A 14401-nucleotide genomic window follows, 5' to 3' on the forward strand; every position below is an offset into this window, starting at 1 on the left:
GGGGGGGGGGGAGGAGGGGGAGTGCAAAAGGGAGATGCGCTTGGGGCTGTATACTCGTCTATCTCTTGTTTTTAACATTATTTCATTCATCTAAAAATACAAAGTTAACTCAAAAACTAGTCAGGTTCTCTTTTCAAATAGGAAGAATTTTAAACAGCTTTGAGGAAAAAATATGGCTTTATTATACTTTACAGCAAGCATTGGATATTTTTTGGTCAGTAAGGAAAAACGAGGGGTCCACTTACCTTAGCACAAAAGAATTGACTGCCCATTTCTCATCATTTTGTTATCCATGTGGGAAAGAAAGTACCCTCATGTCTTCCAATATAGTGAAAGCTATGGGGTATTATTATCTTTACATATTGCAATTGGATCCTATATCCCCGTCTAAAAAATGAAAGACCCAACTACATGATCTACATGACAGGTTCCATTTCCACTTCCACCTACCCATTCCCTTTCTTCCTGAAACTTTTAATAAAACATATCAGTGCCCAAGCGCAGAGAGCTGTGCCACAAAGCAACATGTCCAATTTATAGTCCAAGCACCCATGAGCACTACGGAAATAACTTCCAGGTAGCTTCCTAAGATAATTCCAGAAATTGGTCAATATTTGATGGACTGGACTCTTGCTAACTAACAATTCAAGGGAGTATACAGAACTTCTTTCAGTTCTAATAGGTTATTGTTTATGTAGTTGTCAAATTCTTGAAAAATAATGAAATGAGGTTGTGTTACTGTAGATAAAAATAAAAAGAGAATAGCACAAGTATTAAGGGCTGATAACTTACTTGAACCAGTTGAATAAACTAACTCCAACCATGATTGTAATGAGCCCAATCCCTTTCAACCAGGTAAACTGATCGTGGAAGTAAAACACTGCAACCTGAAAGTGCAATAGAAACAAGAAAAAGGAGATTAGTTTCCCAATAGAGAGAATCTTCCTTAATTACTTGGTGGGTACCATTCCAATCAAAATTGAACAAGAAAATTACCAGAATAGAACTCATCTGTTCCTGCTTCATTATAAGTAAAACACTATCAACCCCACCCCCCCCCACCAAAAAAAAAAAGGGAAAGAATTTACAATTATCCCCTAATCATCCTACATCAGATATTAGGGGGCATTTATAATTAATTGGTTGGTCCGCAAGCTACTATCAATCATGATAAGATGGAAACCAATGCCCAATTGCTTCACAATCCATGTCAATACTCTTTGATGCAGAATTGAGGCTGAACCGGGTTGACCCTTCGAGAAATCTCAACCGAGATGAACCGGATCCGATTTGATTTTTGGGATCAGTAGGATATTTTTGGAGTTACTTTATTTAGGAAATATTGAGTTATTTTATTTGGGAAGATATGTAAGGTTTTATTTTGGGTAGTTGTCAGTCAATTAGGGAGTTATCAATTTGAATTTTATTCTGTTTCTAATTTCATTAGTTAGAACTTATGAAGTAATTAGGAGTTGCTAATTTAGCTTTAGATTTTATTTAGGCAAGTTTTAATTTTAGTTTATTATATAAAGGTATGTAACCAAAGTTATTAATCAGATTTTGAGAATGAATTGAATTGAAGGTATTAGTGCCGGGTATGGTGCCCATCTAACTCATTCCCCTCATCTCCATCTCCCCCATCAACTCCCATGCCCATATCTTCAATGTATATGTCCATCTCCTGGTTACCTCAATATCCATAGGCTCATGAGTTGGATTAGCAACTAGTGGATCAACAGTTGGTGCCTCATCATCACTATCTGCTTGCTGGTGTAAGTCCATCTCCTCTAGAATAGACCTATCAAATGGAGTAGGTGTAGTCTTCTTCCTCACCTTACCACTCAAGCAGATTCTGAACTGCCGGAATATTGTGGTCAAGGTCTTTCCATAGAGTAAATGACCATCTCTTGGATGACTGGCACAGTGTACCATATGTCTCATCATCAGATAAGGTAAGTTGATCCGCACACCCACATATAGGAAAAAAGCTGTATATGCCTGCATCAAGTATACCCCACTGAATTGACCACAAATAGGTAGTATAATACACTATCCTGCACAGTACTCTTAGAGTAGGTCGCCTGTTAGCAATCATGGCCCAATTTGCCTCTCCCCCTGCTACTACCACTTTCCACACAATGTCCTGCTCAATGTTAGTGAAGTAGCTCTAGAAGCTAGTCTTATGACGATAGTAAGTTTTGTTGCCCACACTTGAGACACCAATGGCCTAACCAAATTCCGTTGTGGTTAAGGTGATGTCTGTGCCACCCACCCTTCTGTTGGTACAGTACTGTCCACCCCTAATATGCTTTCCACTGAGGTTGTAATAGAAAGTTCTTACAAGTCTAGGATACACATCTTCCTCTACCTTAAGCATGGCTTCCCAACCTAAAGCCTCAAATTTTCCTAGACACCGAAAATAAGATCCACTGTGATAATAGGTTTTTCAATAGCAATGGGATGAGAAGAGAAGCTGCCCTAATTTGCTTGGTCAATTGGAGTGCGAAACCAAATGGGCCATTTAACCAATCAAGACGGTAGCAACCATGCTACGTGTAAATCTTGGTGAAGACATATTAAACTACACATAAAAAAACCAAGAACAAGTAAATGCAAACTATTAATGGAAGGAATTGTAAGAAATTGTAAGAAATTGCAAGAAATGAAACCTAGATTACCATATTCCCCAAAAATGGAAATTTTCCATGAAATTCTTGAAATAGGGAAGAATACACTTATCGGTGATGATGTTTAGAGGTGGAAACGCGAGAAAATAGCCGGGAAAGTGTTAGAATAAAGTATTGCGGTAGACCGCTGAAGAAGTTCTTAGCAATTAGATATCTGAAATGAAGTTGGAGCACTCAGGTAAAATTTTTATATCTATAGTCAGGTGAACCGGTCGGTCAGTTGGTCATGGTCCCTAACCCGCCAGTTGAGTAAATTTTACCCAGTAAGCTCTGAAATTTTTATGATGTAATATGTGGAGTTTAAGTTCTATTTTAAGATCATAAAATTGAAATTTTAAGGTGCATAAGTGAGATGTGTGCAAAGCATGGAAGAGAGGTACGGTTCCAGTTCAAGAACATAAATTGGAATAGGGAAACATGTGTGGAAGATAATTTGAATGCAATTGAGGATAAATAAAAATGTGTGGGAATAGGAATGTGATCTTGATGTAATTTACAGGTTAAGGTTTTAACTTTTAAAGGATTGGAGATACTTTCGGATTTGCATGTGTGAATTCGGGAATGAATTCTGTAAATGGGATGAAAATTTAAAGTATATAAATATCAATGTGGAATAAAAAAAGGGGGGGACGCTATGAGTCATTAGAAAGCTTTGGAAGTTTATGGTGGCAACATATAAATTGCATTGTCAAGAAAATTGTTGGATCAAATTGCATTGAATTTTGAAAATACATAGGGATATCTATGACAGTGGATGGAAATTAACTGCCTGATTTGAGGATAGATGTATACAGATGTGAGAATGTGATAGGATCTCGATGATAAACTTATTTTGAATCTGTGGAGGAATAATAAACTAAGTTATGATATTTGAAGATATATTCAAGTTTCCCATTTAGATCCAGGAATACTTTGGTGGATGATATGGGATTAAGTATATTGACCATATGTAGCGATATGGATAAAGGAAGAAGAAATGTACGGAACCTTGGAAAATTCCGAGACTTATGACGGATAGTTTGAGCATCGCACTATAAAGAATTATTGAAATTCCTATGGTTCTGGTGAAAAGTGAGGTGATTAATGGTCTAAAAGGAGACCGAGGTAAATTGAATAGGATATTAAACAGATAAATGCAAGTGGTTATTCTAGTTATGTATTTAAGGAAGCATGTTAGTGACCCTTGGAATTAAAGATCCCAATTCCGATATAGGCAGCCAAGAAGAAACGGGAATTGGGAAAGTAATTAAGAAGAAAAGAAAGTGGTATCCTTACGGACTCTGTAATCCACACTGAGATTGGTGTGGGTTTGGATAGTAACACAATATACCTGTAGAATGGAAACAAAAATGATACTGAGTCATGCAGTAAAGATGTAAAGAGTTAGGTTGGGGAAATATAGTATCCAAGTGATTTTCCCTACATCCGATGTGCTAAGGAAAGAACTGGAAGAAACCAACATAGCCGGAAGAGAGGTTAAAGTGCTTGGAAAAAAAATTTCTGGTGCTACCTAGTCATGTAGCCGTGTTATAAGTGGAGCTAATAAAGATACAAACTAGAGGTTAAGAGCAGTATTGAAGTATTGGAATGGATCCTCAGTGACGAACAGTCTCGCAAATTTCGAGGACGAGAATTCCCCTGAATTTTGAAGCAACTATTCCCAGTGTCAGGACCTAACTAGCACAAGGGCAATAGGTTGTTATCTTATGGATCACACATGTACAACAGTAGAAGGGAGAAATTGGCAGATTTGATAGCCATTATGGTAATTGTGACTTATAATTCAATTGTGTCTAATTATTATTTATCATTTAGATTGATCACCATGGGTTATGTAAAATATAAATTTTCCCTTATATGCATACTCTGATTTGGTAGAAGATTTTGCACTTGTATAAGTTCATCTCTACATTAGATCCTAGTGGTTCAAGCTGACTGGTACGGTAAGGTATCCAGTGCCGCATACCTCGGCCTAATGTGAGGCAGGGTGTGACGAAATCTGACTCCAATAAACTAGAGATATTTGTGCTTCTTCATGGAGTAACTGCTGCAAAGAGTCTGAATTTATTGTGTAAGGGGTCTCTTGGAAGAAGCAATGCAGTTCCATATAACTGAGTATTACATGACTGGTTTGAATGTTACCTATAATTGAAGTGATTCAGGACCTGGCAACATCTCTGGAATTTTTTTTAGTCCAAACTACATTACATGGGCTGGGAATCTGGCACGGATATGTCGAAAAGTTGAATCCATCTGTCCCCCAAAATTTAGGATACGGGGATATGGATGGGTACAGGGACTCGGCCCAAATTTTTCAACAAGGGGGTTGCTAAAGTATATCCTGTGGTAGCGTACAGTGGGATAGTGTGGTAGTGTTGAGTTATGAGTTGGTCTTTAGTTATTTTACTTTTACTTACAGCAGTGTTCAGTCGTGAGTTACTATAAACAGAGAACTAAACCATGATAGAATAACTTCTGTCTCTACCTATCGTGGCACTCTTTTCCTACCGTGGCACTCTTAATCAGTACCTATACTCTGTTATCTTCTGGTTTGAGGTTCTATAGTTTTTCCCTTTCATGGTTGTAGCAACCTAAATGTGGCCTTGCCTACCTTGACGAGACCTAGTTATTAATATCATGATGATAAACTAGGTTTGGTCTCCACCTTTGTTGCTACTTGCGTGGATCATCAGTTGTATAAAGATTGGCTGCTGCTTTCAAGCCTGCAGTACCATCTTTATGGCTTCTTTTCTTCAGAATCAAAACTCTATATGCATCTTCATCTGGTAATCAATTTGATCTAAGTTTTCAGGTCATTATTGGCCCTACTGGTAAGGGTCTTCTATCCTATAGTGAGGCTGGTTCAAGCCTTTTAAAAATGCTTACTGCAGAAATCGCATACTGCCGGTACTCTGTTTTGGATGATTTCTAGCAGAATTAAAATCTGCAAACACTTTTAATCTGTTCCTTAGAATTTAGATACAAGATATATTTTAGTGCATTGTAGCCCTCATCATTGGGTGCTTTGACCCCAAATCAAGCAGATGAAAGCTGTGGATTCTCTGTGACATTAAATCTCCTTTATCAAGCTTGACATATTTCTGAAGAATTGAATTCTGAATTTACTTTCCATCTGACCTTCAGACTCAAGTGATACTTTGGGGGATTATCGGTTCTCATATTAAGGATCTTTGACCTTGATTCAAGCTGATCCAAGCAGTGTATTTTCCATGACTCGAAATTTCCTGAACCTTGCGGTACCCTGGTTTTTCTGGAAATGACTGGGCAACATCACCTTGTGGTATTATGGCTGTATTTTCCATCAGTGGTTTGCTGCTGCTTTATCTTTTGTTATCTGGTGATCCAATCAATATCATACTGCTGGTTATATCTGTCTGCACATTATGGGTGATCTAAAACCCCCGAGGACTCTTTAGACGTCCAAATCACGTCTATTAAAATCAATGGTACATTAAACTATTTAATCTGGGCACAGGCTGTTAGTGTGTATCACTACCAGGCGAAAATGGATTATAGCCAAGCCATTCCCTTGATGATACTGTAGGGCAAAGCCAATACATAAAGAAATCTGTTCAGAGAGCAAAAGGAGAGAGAGGGATTCGAACTCTCAATAGTTCTGAATAACGAACCACACCAGTTTTCAAGACTATAACACAACCACACGAAAAATGGATTATCTGACTAAGCCACCCCTACTACAACTACTGCTGAGTATCCGGAATAGACATCAGAAAATGCCACAGTACTTTGTTGTTAGTGGAATAAGGGTGTTTGGTATCACCTCAAAGAAACCTACTCTCAAAATAAGAATGTCTATGGTATATGACTTGTATGAAAAGTTCTCCTTCAAGTAGAGCGGCAAATCAGTAACTATTATGGTTCCTTGAAATGCATGTGAAAATAACTGAATGTGTACCAACCATTCTCTACATATCAAGAATTAAAGCATCGGTATCGGTCACCGTATCGGTCGGAAAAATTAAGATTCATATCGGAGGGTATTGTGTCGTATCAAAGATGCACTAAGATTTGCTAATAAAGATCAAGGATTAAAGTATTGGTATTGGTTGTTGTATCAGTCGGCTAAATTTAAGATACGTATTAGTATCAGAGATACTTTAAACCATGTTATAGCTATTGAAGTCCTTACATCTCAATGTGCTAAGTTCTTAGTTGCAAAATTTTTATCTAGAATAGACCCCAGCCTTCAACCAGTGAAAAGCCAAATTCTTGCTAGCGAGAAGATACCATCCATGAATGAGGCACTTTGTCAAATCCAGCGTGTTGTGTCTCCCCCCTTCACCAAATCTGACTCAACCTCGTCTAGCAACAATTCAGCACTTGTTTCAAATAGTGGGGCTCGTGGCCGTGGCAATGGTTTCCCTGGAAGAAGTCATGGTTTATGGGGTGGCCATTGGATCAAGGGACATGTCAATGTACTTGCTGTTGTAAGATGAACCACACTCTTGATACATGTTGGGCTAAGCACGGTAAACTTGAGTGATGCAGATAAGTCACTCAATAGGCTTATTTTATTACAAATAAGCCTTAGGTTGGGTTTTGGGCTGGTTTTGCTCTCGCATTGCTATTGTATCCTTAGGGGGTTATTTGATGGTCTTATTCCCTTGTTCTCCTGGGTTTACTTCTGATTATTGTCCAACTAGTTAAGTGAGTCTTATTTGTTTGTTTGGAGTTGTAATACACTGCTGGGGTAGTTTACATGTAACATACTCTTGCATTAAGTGGTATCAGAGCTATGGTTGAAGAAAGCTCTAAACAAATCACTCCGGAAGATGTGTGGGCATCCCTCCAGGCCTTGACTGCAAGGTTGGATGGTCATGACCAATAGTTGGCAGAATTTAGAGAGTCTACTGCTGCTCACTCCAATACTCAGGCTACTGCTGCCCCATCTAATGCTCAGCCACGTTAATTTCGTGAGGAATTCCTTTAATGAATGTATGAATAAGATGTGTACTTTGACAACTACAACTTGATAGAGACGCAACGACTTCAATACATTTGCTCTCAAATGAGTGATTATGTTCGTATGCAATGGAGAGTTCGGGAAAGGCAACTTCAAGCTCAGGGACGTAAACATAGAACGTGGGACGAGATACAATATGAGTTGGCGGGCATGTACCTATCTAAGCAGGAACAAAGAATATACTTCCACCAGATTTCCAACAACCACCCACAATAGACAAGAGCATGAAGACATCATCGGCCTCTATTGCAGAGGAGCAACAAGAGAAGACACCTCCGAGCAATAAACCTGAGTTAGAAGTTGAGGTTAGTGTTGAAGAAATTCCAGCAATTCCTATTGTCAAGGAAGAGCTAGTCATTGATGTTCCCATCAACAAGACTCATGTGGAAGAATTTGAAAGCAATAAGGTTGCTACAATGGATAATGAGGTTGAGACTGAGGAACTTAACACTACAACAATTGTGATGACTATGAACAACCAAGAGAAAGATCCTAAGGAGCTTGAGATTGAAATTGTGGAGGTTAAGAACACAGTGGGTGAAGGCGTAACATGTGGACGACCCTATGATACATCTGAAGACCTTGAGATTGAGCATGTGGAGTTCATCATCCCATTAAAGTATCGAGCTCCTCACATTCTAGACTACATCTTTATTATCAGAGAGCTACCTAAATTTTTCTACATCTTAAAGAGGGACGTGCACCATGATATAATCACCCTCACTCTACAAAATTCGAGGACGAATATTTTCTAAGAGAGGGAGAATTGATCAAAATAAGTCACTTAATGGGCTTATTTTATTGCAAATAAGCCTTGGGTTGGGTTATGTATGTGTTGGGCTTTTTATCCCATGAGTTTTCTTTGTAATGGGCCTAAAATATGGGTAGAAAGTAAGAAAACGGGATTTAATTCATTAGTTAGTTATAGTCCTGTTTTGAGTCTATTTCCTTTGTTATTTCAGTTCGAGTCAATTTAGTTTTCCCTATTAGTGAATGACTAGTTAGTTACCTACTCCATATTGGAGTTACAGTCCTAATCCTATTATGAGTCTAAGCCCTACTAGGAGTGTCTAGTCTTATTTGGAAACTAGCTCCTAGTTATGTTAGGATTGCTATTCTGCCCTCTATATATAAAGGAGCTCATGTACTCTCAATTCCCAGATTTGAATAAAGATAATTTGCAGTTTATTGCTTAGAATAGCTGACATAGCTGTGGGTGAGAAGCCCAAGCTGAGATAGCCACTTCCTCTCCCACCTTTCCCTTGTTTCTTCTTTGTTTCAGCATTCAATTCCTTACTTTGTTTATTGTTATTGTCATCAGCCTTCAAGAAGAACCAAATCTGTCCAGAACTGCAAGAGTCACAACCGATCAGCCAAAGAATTCTTGTTCTTGAAGCCAATCAGCCTCCATTACTACCCAAGTCTGAGATATGACCTGCAGATCGTTTGGGGGACTGGTTCTACACTCTAAGAAGATCAATCGATCCTCTCTTGAAGGTATTCTGAAGTATATAAGCTGTTGTTCCTACAAAATCGTTCTCATTCTCTCTCTCTCTCCAAGGTCTAAAATCAAGAAAGTTCAAAACTTTACAACTAGCCTGCAGAATCTCTTCAACTTTGGAGGTTTTTGTACCCTCCTAGGGACCTTCCTTCGACCAAATTTGCAACTCAATTGGTGCCTTACAGACCTGGCCGCACCTCTCTCCAGCTCTATAGCAGGTTTTCTCTCTCCTATCGGGTTGGGTTTTTAGCTGGTTTTTCTCCTGCATTGCTATTGTATCCTTCGGGGGTTATTTGATGGTGTTATTCCCTTGTTCTTTGGGTTTATTTCTCATTATTGTCAAGCTAGTTAGGTGAGTTTTGTTTGTTTGTTTGGAGTTGTAATACACTGCTGGGGTAGTTTACTTGTAACCTACTCCTGCATTATTGAGTGGCAAGTGCAACTGCCTGTTATTGCTACTATTACACCAAATCAAAATTCTATTGTGGCATCAACTCAAACATCACTCAAGCTTCTACCACCGGTGGTAGTCAGTTCACTTCTCCGTTATGTAATGAACTCAATCAATTACTTAAGCATAATCAACAAATTGAGACATTTGCCCCTACATCCACTACTACCATCACGTATTCAGGTATTGGCTCACTACTTGCCTCTTCTTCTTCAACACCATGGGTCATTGACTCCGGTGCCACGTCTCATATGACTGGTAAGTCCTATGTACTTTCTTCACTTCAGAAAATTAATCAACCTTCTAGAGTATTACTTGTTGATGGCTTGTCTACTAAAATGTCCGCATCTGGCTGTGTTACTTTATCTTTCTATGTTGAAATATGTTCATCATGTTCCTAACTTACCCTGAAGTCTTATCTCTATTAGTCAGTGGACTAAATCAGTTACTATTTCTGTGATTTTATCCTAACTGTTGTGTTATTCAAGCTCTCCAAACAAGGAAGACGATTGGTGGAGGGGGTGTGAAGGACGGTCTCTATTACTTCGACGATGTCGCTCCTACCTCATCTTCTATTGTTTCTAGAGTCTTCCCCTCTCTAATGGAATTACCAGTTGGGACATCTTTCTCTTTCCAAACTTCAACGTATGGTTTTTAGTTGCAAGCATATCGCTTGACTTGAGTGTAAGGTGTGTGAGCGTGGAAAACACCATTGTACTTCGTTCCTTTCTCGTGATGTCTCTTAAAGTTCCTCCTTATTTTCTTTAATTCATTCTAATGTTTTGGGCCCACGTTGGGTTAAAAGTTAGGTTTTTCTTTTCGTGTTCCCTATTACCTTTTGAGAAATTTTTGGATCTTGTTTTAATAATGGGATGATATATCAAACTAGTTGTACATATACTCAGCAAAATAGTGTGGCCGAGAGAAAAAAACTGGCATTTGCTAGAAGTTGCTCGATCTCTTATGTTTCAGATGCATGTTCCCAAGTTTTCTTAGAGTGATGTGGTTTTGACTGCCTACTATTTGATTAATCGCATGCCATCTGCTGCCCTTGACAATCTACCTCCCTTTTCTATGGTTTTCCCAAATCGTCATTATTTTGTTTACCACCACGGGTGTTAGGTGGCATGTGTTTTATTCACAAGCATTGACTTGGTCTTGATAAATTATTTCCATGTGCTATCAAATGTATACTCCTCGAGTATGCTCACACTAAAAAATTCTATCGATGTTATGATGTTAAGAGCCAGGATTGCATCAGGGCTGATGTTATCTTTTTTAAACTACATATTTTTTTTGCTGCGAATCATAAGTTGGATACTGATCTCCTTGATCCTCTGCTTATTCCTATATCCATTCCCCTTACAGACTCCACCACTACTACTACTTCTCCATCTAAGTAATTGCAAGGATTCAAGCACATTCAAATTTTATTTAAACAGTTCCGGTTGATCCTCTGATACCACCCTTTACTTCATTAGAACCTTTGCCTAGGGACGTTACCTCTATTGACTTGACAATTACTCTTGGTAAAGGTTTGAGAACATATACTAAAAAATTCTAATATTGCGTATCTTATTACTAAATCTGTTTAAGTTTCTCACGTTCCATCTTTACTTTGTACTTTTTCTTTGTCTTTATCTATTATGTTCGTGACTACTAAGTACCAGGATGCACTGTTACATCCTTGTCAGAAGAATGTTATAGATGTAGTGCCTTACTAGATTATATGACATGGCCTCTTACTAACTTTACTAACTTAACCCCACCCCAAGGAATTGCGTAGTGTTGTTGGGTGTACACTGTCAAGTACCTACCAGACGGTTCTGTTGAACGACTAAAAGCTCAGCTGGTTGCCAAAGGATAACTCAGATGTATGGCATTGACTATTTGAGACCTCTATAATAGATCATCTTAACTATGTTCGTGTTTAGAAATTGATGATTAATCTTGACTGGCCTCTATTACAACTTAATATTAAAAATGCATTTCTTTATGGTGATCTCGAGACGGAAGTGTTTACGGAGCAAACCTACTACGTATGTTGCTCAGGGGGAGAATGCATCAAAGGTTTGCTGCCTACTCAAGGCTATTTATGGGTTGAAGCACTCCCCTCATGCTTAGTTTGAAAAATTCAGCAAGGTCATTGGTGGTTATGACTTATGAGTTCACAACTTCACGCATTGCTTAAATGATAATTTTGTATTTTTTTAGTTTTTTTTTTTTTTTTTGATAAATAGTATGTATTAAAAAGGGAAAAATATACAAAGTAAGGCAACCTCAATCCCCTTTTCTGGGCTGAGCAAAAAAAAGGAAAAGAGGCCCCTTGAAACCAAGCAAGACAGGCCCTGCATTACAAGAGGTAAAATCTGAAAGAAAATTACATTCTATGATCGACCTTGAACTCAGCATCATCTTTCACTAAACTATTCAGCTCCTCTGGGAAGTCCTGAGGTTGAATAATAGTCTCATCATGGGTAATTGCAGAAGCTACCAAAAAATCAGCTGGCCAATTCACCTCTCTCCATACATGCTTAAACTCCTTCCTTACTAATGACCTCAAAGTAATCTGGATCTTACTTTTTAAGGACTTTGATTTGCCAAATTCCTTCAACCACACCATTTAAAATGTCTACAACCACTTTAGAGTCTGACCGAATAGACACTCCCATAATGTTCTTTTCCACACAAATGGTAAGTCCTCTGAGAATGGCAAATAATTCCAGCCACAAGACATTGGAAACTTCCCCCACACCAACAAAAGCAACAACTGGAACCCCATTTCTGTCTTTGATCATTCCTCCATATGATGCTCTATCATGTGTTAGAGAACCATCACAATGCAAAGCAACCATATCCTCTGGTGGCTGAAACCAGTAACAAGCTCTAGGAATCACTACTTTCCAAGTGACTTTGATTCCCCAACTTGCTACTAAGAACTGGTTTCTAGAGTTACATTCAGCCATAAAATTCATAATTGAGCACTTTACTTTAACTTCTGAAATTATAGCTTCCATAATCTGTGATCTATTTTGGATTTTGGATTTGAAAATCCTGAAGTTTCTTTCTTGCCATATGTGTTGTACAGTGGCACAGAAAGCCAACTTCCCAACAACTCTTAACGGATCACCGTCATGAAACTCATTTTTAACCCACAATGCACTCTCCATAACATTATCAGAGATTTTTCCATTTTGATTGCAAAGTAATGCAACCTCCCCCCATATAGCACATGTAAATGAACATTTAAAAAATAAATGATTTCTACTTTCCATACCTGCCCAACAGAAAATGCATTGAGGATTAATATTAATCATTCTCTTGATGAGCTGATCCTTAGTTGGTAGAGCATCAACTAGACACCTCCATGTTGTAAATGAATGATGGAATATTACCTCAAACCACACAGCTTTCTTCCAACTAATCTTCCTCTCCTTTCTTCTCACTATCTCCCATAATGATTTGGCTGTAATTACTCCTGGAAGATCTCCTTTCCACACCACTAAGTCATCTTCCTCATAGTGAAGTTTAGGGATAGATTGAAGGCATCCCCAAGCTTCTCTAAGATCTAATGTTGTAGCAAGAGTAGGGTGCCATTCTCCATCTCTTAAAATTTCTTCCACTGTAGCAAGATGGGGTAAACCAGAATCATACCTTATCCTATCACCAAATCTTTTAATAAGGAGACCCCTTGGATGCCAATTATCCTGCCATAACTTAGTGGATTTTCCATTACCAACTATATGCATAATAACATCTTCCACTTTATCCCGATACTTCAGAATCTTCCTCCATACCCAAGAAACCTCACTAGTTGCCTTCATAGTCCAAATAGTTTCCTTCTTCAGACACCTCTGGTAGATCCATTCCACCCATATGCTCTTCCTATGAGAAGCAATCCACCATATTTGTTTCAAAATACCAGCCACATTCATCTCCTTCACTCTTTTCAGCCCTAACCCCCCTTCCTCCTTAGGTTTGCATAAAGCCTCTCAGGAAATATAATGCAGCTTCCTCTCCAAAGAGGGACCAGACCATAGAAAATTTGAGAAACTAGACTCCACCTTTGCTATAAGATTACTTGGAAGGGTAAAAATACCTGACCAATACATATAATATCCTTGAAGAACTAAGGTGATCAACTGAAGCCTTCCAGCATAAGAAAGAAATCTAGCTTTCCATCCTTCAAGCTTCTTCTAGATATAGGATTGTAGTCTCCTAAAGTCAGCTTTCCTGCAACAAGAGGGACCCCAAGATACCTTATTGGCAGCTTGGTTTCCTTAAAACCCGTTAATTCCAAAAGTTGCATACTGCTAGCTTGAGTAAGGCCCCCTAAAATAATAGAGGACTTGGCCTTATTGAGATGCAACCCAGAGAAGGCTGCAAACTCAGCTAGAGCCCCCAAACTAGCTGTGACTAAGTCACTAACACCCTTTACAAAGAACATGAGATCATCTGTAAAGATCAGATGGGACAGCTGCACAGATTTGCATCTAGGAAGGAGAGTGATTTTCCTCATAACTCTAGAGAACCCCTCCATTGCCATGGTAAATAAATAAGGTGAAAATGGATCCCCCTGTCTGATCCCCCTTCCTCCCATGAAGTATCCTGCTGGACTTCCAGTATTAGCACAGAAAATGTAGAAGTACAAACACAAGCCTTTATCCAACTCATAAACATTGTAGGGAATCCCATCCTTCTCATAATCTCCAAGAGAAATTTCATAATGAATCATAAGCTTTATGAAGGTCAGTCTT

At 38.6% G+C, this 14401-nt stretch overlaps 1 protein-coding gene across 2 annotated transcripts in view; it reads right to left on the bottom strand.

The window, feature by feature from the left end:
- The window catches only part of LOC122089063 (probable sugar phosphate/phosphate translocator At1g06470), a 93166-nt gene that overhangs the window by 3101 nt on the left and 75664 nt on the right, over positions 1 to 14401 (bottom strand). For both annotated transcript variants that reach the window (XM_042658497.1, XM_042658496.1), the window contains one exon: positions 793 to 887. In XM_042658497.1, the coding sequence (XP_042514431.1) occupies positions 793 to 887 (95 nt within the window). The remainder of the gene's footprint in view (positions 1 to 792; positions 888 to 14401) is intronic.

This window comes from Macadamia integrifolia, chromosome 9 (genome assembly GCF_013358625.1).
Source record: "Macadamia integrifolia cultivar HAES 741 chromosome 9, SCU_Mint_v3, whole genome shotgun sequence".
NCBI classification, from domain to species: domain Eukaryota; kingdom Viridiplantae; phylum Streptophyta; class Magnoliopsida; order Proteales; family Proteaceae; genus Macadamia; species Macadamia integrifolia.